Source organism: Centruroides sculpturatus, unplaced genomic scaffold, assembly GCF_000671375.1.
Source record: "Centruroides sculpturatus isolate CEXI.00-Female unplaced genomic scaffold, Cexi_2.0 scaffold1168, whole genome shotgun sequence".
Lineage (NCBI taxonomy): Eukaryota > Metazoa > Arthropoda > Arachnida > Scorpiones > Buthidae > Centruroides > Centruroides sculpturatus.
The window spans coordinates 64,397-71,604 of NW_019385306.1; the positions used below are offsets into that span (position 1 = coordinate 64,397).

Genomic DNA, 7,208 nt, shown 5'->3' on the forward strand with positions numbered 1-7,208 from the left:
CCATTTTTTACATTTTTGGATTCCACATTGCAAGTAATGAAAAATGACAAAGTTTAATCAAAATTGATTGAACATATTTTGAGAATGAACACAATTCTGTAAGCTTCATAGAAGAAACTTCACTTCAATTAAAAATATGATTAAAAATTTCAGTCCAGCAATTGTGACAATGTCACAATAATTTTTGCTCAAAAATTATTTTAGATTAATAGAAATAAGTTTTAGTAGATTTCTTAAATTAATATTTAGTTAATAACTAATGAAACTAAAGAAAAATGTATAGTATGGTACAACTTGATTTTAAAATATTTAGAGTATAACTATACTATCAGAAAAGTGTAAATATTAATAAACTAATGATTATTAGATGCAGTTAATAAGATCAAAAATACAAATTCTATTGTATAACAACAGATACACCAAGCTATTATGATATTTTAATAATAATTTAAAAACTCTCTTCAAAAAACTAACAAAATTATTAATTTACTTACTTATTAACTGTAATATCATTTTTATAGCTATACTTCTACAGGTATAAAAATATTTATAATTAATAATTCTCGTTAATTCCAAGAAATAACTATCCATACTCAAAGTAGAATTATATACCATAATTTGAATAGGGTTGCCAGATTTCTAACCATTTGGATTAAATTGGCACATAAAAATGATTAATGTTACTGCTCATCCAATATTCACTTTATCCCATCCAGCTTTTGATTTAAAATTATAATATTTGCAAACTTAAAATACAGGTATCCCTTGTACAACACAGTTTGTATGGGATGTCTCCAATTCTCAAACTGAATTGGAGACATCCTTCATAAAAATGTCACAATTTATAAGTGTAAACACTGTCATTTGAAATTTTTTTTATTCAAGCAAGCATGCATATTGTGCCATATTTGCCCATAGATATTAGGATATTGAAATTTTCAATGCTGTTTCATGCCTTTCATCCAGTTTTCTTTAATGACAACTGACTATACAATTTTTATTCTCCCTTGTCTTAACTTTCTATTCTAGCTTTCCTATAAACCAGGTTTTACCATCATTGGTGATATTGCTCCAAATGATCCCAAAAGACTGTTGCTGTGTTTTGTTTTCATAAATTAAATTAAAGCTACTACATAAAAAATGAAATTTTTAAAGATCTCTTAGGGAAACGAAAATATCAGATTTTATGAAAAAAAAAAACAAAATAGCGAACAATCAAGATGTTGCTGATACAGTAGAGTCCCGAAAACTCGGCCTAATGTGGACTGAAGGATGGCCAAGTTTGTGAAAATGCCGGATTATCGGGAATTGGGTTAAAAAAGAATAAGTATGAGTGTTTCTTCAGAAAATACTGTACTATACTTGTATGTATTGTTTGCTTGAGAATACAACAGAGAATAAACTGCCCAAATACCCTTAAACAAAGGAAAAGTACATACTTTATGAAAGCATAGAGCTTTTACTACATGAAAATAAAAATTAATGAATACACAGTGTACAGTAATTTACCTGATAAGACAGACCTCAGAAAAATACTTTGAGGCATAAAGTTGTCTATAATCAAAATTAACTAGGGTTTTTTTTGCTCTGCCAGGGTGTGGCCAAGTTATCCAGACTGCAGAGTTATTGAGTGCTGAGGACTCTATTGTACTTCAGATTAAGGTCAATAGGAAAGCTCAGAAGACAACGATATTTTGCCAAAAAATATCATTATTTAATAGTGTTTAGCAGTGAAGAAAAAATTAATATTAACAAGCAATACTTTTGATTGTATTGTTAATTAATTATTGACTGCTTTAATAAACATATTGCTCTTAATTACAAAATAGACAAATATACTTTTGCTAAACCTTAACATAATCCTATGTTATGTTCTAGTTCATTGTTACATATTTGCATTTTTCACCAGATGCTCACCCTCTGGTGTTTAAAAACAAAACTATTCTATCTGGGTCATTTGATTCATTCTTGTGTATTATCAGCAGTAAAGATGAATAGCAATAGAAAAAGCAAAGCTTTCTGTTGCATTCCAAATTGCAATTTCAAAGCCTTATGGGAGCCTAATATAAGTTTTCATTTATTCCCACATGAAAAAACAGATGATTATTTGGAAATCGGTTGGTTATATTTATGAGATTCTCTGAATTCTGAAAGAGTGGATTAGATTGTTAAGAATTGGCAGTTTTCCACTGTCCAGCTTTACATGAACAAGTTATGCTGTCAATTTTAAAACATATTTTCTTAAAGTTTAAAATGACGGTAATTTTGTGTGGGACACAGGGTCGGATTTAAGCATTTCGAAGCCCTAAGCTGAACTCTGTAAGGCCCCTTACCAACCCTTCATAATTTTAGAAGTCAATCATAAAAAGAAAAGAATTAAATCAGACTATGTCTCTGATTTAATACAGATATTGGAAGAAAAAGACATGAGGTTTCACTAATCTTATTGTTTTATAACTGAGTTTAATTAAATTTTTATATCTGTTCCATTAAAAATCTTTTTTAAATTGGTTTTATCAATTTTTTTTTTTTTAAAAAGATCTTATGTTAATTCTTAGAAAAAAAATTAATGAAATACTACACAAAATAAAAAGTAAAGTATATTTTATTGATGTGTAAAAAAATGTTTATTACAAAATTTGACTTCAATTTTCTTTTTTGTACAAATGTTTGAGACCCCTTGAAAGTCAAGTCCCTAAGCAACAACTTACATAGCTGTTAACTTGTAAATCCGGCCCTGATAGGACAATGTCAAAACTGATGTATTTTAACACAAAGGGCCCAAATATGTATAGAACGATCTCTCTCATTTGTTTTGATACCACATAATGACGTGTCCCGCTAGCAATAATTGTTCTCCTATAAAATTTCTTGATTTAAACAGTTACAAGCAGCATATATCATTACATCAAACAGTAACATATGATTAATTTTACATTACTAGTTACAAGCAACCCAGATAAAGTAGTCATTTTGTAAAAATGCAGTGCCCTCTATAGTTCATGAAAAACGCAAATAGCACAGATTCACACAATATGATACTTTTTCAAAACCTAATTGTGATGTTAAATAGGGGATATTTGTATCAAATGGTAAACCATAGCTTTCTATGGAGAAGGATATTGATTTACTGTATATGTAAGATTAGGCATATGCCAATACAGAAATCTGCCAGTGTCATTGTGTGAAAATACAAGCATTGAAAAATGGATGTGGACATAATGCAATCATTGAAATGAAATTCAATAAAGGAGAAAGACAGTTTAGCTAAAATAAAGGTGGTCTGACAAAGCTAACAAAAGAACAATACATTAATCACATACTTCAGCAAATTTATTAATTCTTTGGTGTCACAAAAACCAAAGAATTTTATCTTAATTTTATTTTTTTGTGTGAAATGACACCAAAACATTTTCCCACTAATTTGTCTGTTATGAAGACTGTTTTCTAGATTACAATACTTGTTAAATATTGTCATAAAAATTTAGTCATAAACAAAATTAAATTTTCACAGATGTTTTTAAACATATGGAAATAATAACTTACAACTACGATACATGTACTAAACATACAACTTATATGCATAAGTACAATCAGATTAAAACTGATACAATAAAATCATTTTAAATCCAATAGTTTTCTTTTTTAATACAAAAAACTAAATACAGAAATGTGGATTTTTGTAGAGAAAAAAAAATTAATTTTAAGAGATTAAATATGATAATGCAAAAATTAAAATATTTAATAATTCATTAAGTTGTATATAAAATTTTTATAATTCAAAAAGATGTTTATTCTGTAAATGTAATTCTATCATATATTGTTTAGCTAGTTCTTGATAAAGTTGTTATTATTATTCAATAAAATTCCTGTTAATTAAATTTTTACTATATCTAGTATATCTATAAACTAGCTGTGTCTGCAATTTCACCCACATGGAATTCAGTTTGTGACTATAATAGTATCAGTTACATGATATCTTTTAATTTATATGAATGTTTTAGGAACACATAAGGGACAAAAGATATTCATTATTTTAAGAGACAACAAATAGGCAAATTTTCAGCATAAGTTCAGACATATGCATTGCGTATCTCGCCAACCACGCAACTACACTGCTTGGTTACCTATCTTGTACACGTACGCATCTTGCCCTGTGCCACCCACTGACACCAAAAATATAACGCTTACCTAGATGACATCTTTTAATTTATATAAATGTTTAATGGAATAATATACAGCCTATGCCACCCTGAAGGTCTATTCTAAATATTAATGAAAGAATTTTTGAAATCAGATGAGTAGTTTTGGAGATTACCTCCTACATCCAAACTTACAAACTTTACCTCTTTATAATATTAGTATAAATATAGATAAACACCGAATAATCAGTATGTGTATATGTTTATATAAAATAATTAGTGTTTGATCTGTTGCTATATGATTTTTACACATATATATTTACTTGTAGATAAAAACAGAAATTAATAGTAATTATTTAATGTAAATTTTCATTAACAACAAATTCAAAAACAACAAACATGTTACATTAAAAATGTAAATATGTAGTTCTGTTAATATAAACTAATAATAAACATAAAATTAAAAAGTAAATAAAGTATTAAATATTTAATTATTTTATCAAAAGAAAATTTTATCTGTATTTTAAATTTTTACATATATTCTTTTAAATCCATTATGTATATAATTTCACTTAATTTTTATTTATTAAACTGAATAAACAATAATCTTTTAATCATATAATTTATACATCCTTCACATCATTTGATGATGATTTTATTCTGATTTGACAATGTCAACATTAAATAATTGTGATATAATAAAAACTGGTTTTCTCCTTTTCTTACATCAAAACATGACATTTAAATTATGGCATTGCTTAATTGAATAAATACAATTAAAGGAAAAATGAACAGATTATTACATGTTGACATGATAAATAATTTAACAAGACAATAATAAAGTAATTTAATTATTGCTTTAAACATATATACAATAATTAATAATGAATTTTCAGTTCTTTATATATAAAGATCCATTCAAAGTTATGATACAGAAATATATATTTATAGAACTTAACCTGTGCAAAAATATACTACTGAGAATATCTCAAAAAATATAGATAAAATAGGACTGCGCTTGATTGTATGTATTTAATGAATTAATATTTCACTAGTCTGAATTGTTTATTTAAAATCCAAATTTAAAGCATTTCAATTAATAAATTTCTTTATATTATAAATAATAATAATAAGTTATCTTTATCTGTTAGAAATATAAGAACTTTGCAGTAATATAAAGTAACATTTACAAAAAGTCTGTATATTAAAATGTTTTAAAGTTTAAATAGAGAAAGTTGGCTTCTCTGCAAAACTTTAATTTTTTAAATTGGTCCACCTGACTTTACTTTAAAGTTTACTTGATAATTTTAATTACGGTGATAATGTTTGTTATTTAGAATTCACGTATTACACGATTCTTTTACCTTTCTGGACGTAATTGCCAAAAATGAAGTCATTTTTTAAAAAGCTTCTACCGGTTCACAACTCGTCCCCTTGACCTAAAAGACAAGAAGACTTTATCGTAGCCCTCTAGCGATGAAAATAATTAAATATTTATAATTTCATAAATATAATTAAAATTAAAATTTAATTTTGAAAAAGATATGAAAAATTATTATAATTTTTTTCATTTTATTTATAAAAGCGAAAAAAACACACAAAATCATTTCTAAAAGTAAACGATAATATACCAGTCGACCCCCCTATAACACTGTTGATTTTTCCGTTTTATATGAATTCCATGTTGTACGAGTCACTTGAATTTTACAAATACGTGAGCCGTTCACATCCCGGCACACGTATTTGTAAATCTAAGTGACTCATACAACATGGAATTCATATAAAACGGAGAAATCAACAGTGTTATAGGGGAATCGACTGGTATACTATAAAAAAAAATGCAATAATGTTTTACCCACTTACAAGTTAGTCTGTTTCTAGCCAATATTTATATTTATTCATAGTATTAAGAAGAGCTATTTTGTGAAAGAGAGAACAGATCTTATTCATAACTAAACTAAGATTTGGATCATCTTAGCAGAAGTACTACAATTTAGATCTAACACATTCGGAACAATCAATCTACAAAAATTCTGAACAGATCCAAATTTGAACCTAGTCCCTTAGAACAGCAGGCATGTGTGCCATTATTTGCTTTGGCATCTAGCCATTACAAAGTCTATATCTAAACAAATAGTATACAAACAAATTCAATTCCCATTATAACTGTTTCGATGTATTTGTTGTTGATGCAAACTTTGATTTTGTTTCTGTGATAGAAATTATTTCAAAACTACTAGGAAAAACAGTGAATAATTATACGAAAGTAAACACACAAAATTATATACAGTAATTCAAATATTGAAAGCGTGCATTTAATTGACGATACCCAAAGCGCTAGGTTGATGCATTAACCATCTCAGCTAGAAGGCCGAGGTATTAATGCACCGGCCTCCCACTGTATTCAGGTGGCCGAAACATTTCAAAAATGTTTCTTGGACAATTTATCCAATCAGTTTCCTTCCCTCGTCATCCGGCCGTCACCTATGGGGTGCGTTTACTTTTAGCTCCGATCTCGCCCCTAGCGCGCTCAGCCTGTATATTTTTTGTTAGCTGCCAATGAGCACGGCGTTTACTTTTCGCACCCATGACGTCATTGCTAGCATTCCTAGCGCGTTCGGCGAGCTCTGATAATTTACAACGAGCTTGGAGTACAGTGGCTAGAAAATATAGTGTCGAAATCGAGCTTATTTTCTGTCCCTATATTGGAGGTTGCCGCAAGAGGCGCTGCTGTCAATCGTTGTGCTACACTGGCTGTATCATCCTATGTTTATATTGGTTTTAAGTGGGATTTTTAAGCATAGTAAATGTGCTGTAGCCAAGTAAAAGAATTTAGATCGATAATAAATCATATCACTAGCAATCAATTATTATATAGTATTACTTTATTAACATTTATGAAGGAATTCATTTTATTAAAGCTAATTAAGATTCTTATTAAATCAAATAGCCTACACTGTATTGTCTATTTTTACATTACAGCTGTTGAGTGCTGTACAAACAAGTATTATTTAGAGTACAAGAGTAATCTACTCTTGTTATTACCTTATTAACAACAAGGTTTAT

At 28.0% G+C, this 7,208-nt stretch overlaps 1 protein-coding gene across 1 annotated transcript in view; it reads right to left on the reverse strand.

Moving 5' to 3' along the window:
* LOC111637436 (aconitate hydratase, mitochondrial-like) overlaps positions 1 to 5,609 on the reverse strand; it is a 44,781-nt gene extending 39,172 nt beyond the window's left edge. Inside the window, exon 1 of the mRNA XM_023382924.1 lies at positions 5,507 to 5,609. Coding sequence (XP_023238692.1) covers positions 5,507 to 5,539 — 33 coding nt within the window. The 5' untranslated portion in view covers positions 5,540 to 5,609. The remainder of the gene's footprint in view (positions 1 to 5,506) is intronic.
* Positions 5,610 to 7,208: the final 1,599 nt, after the last annotated feature.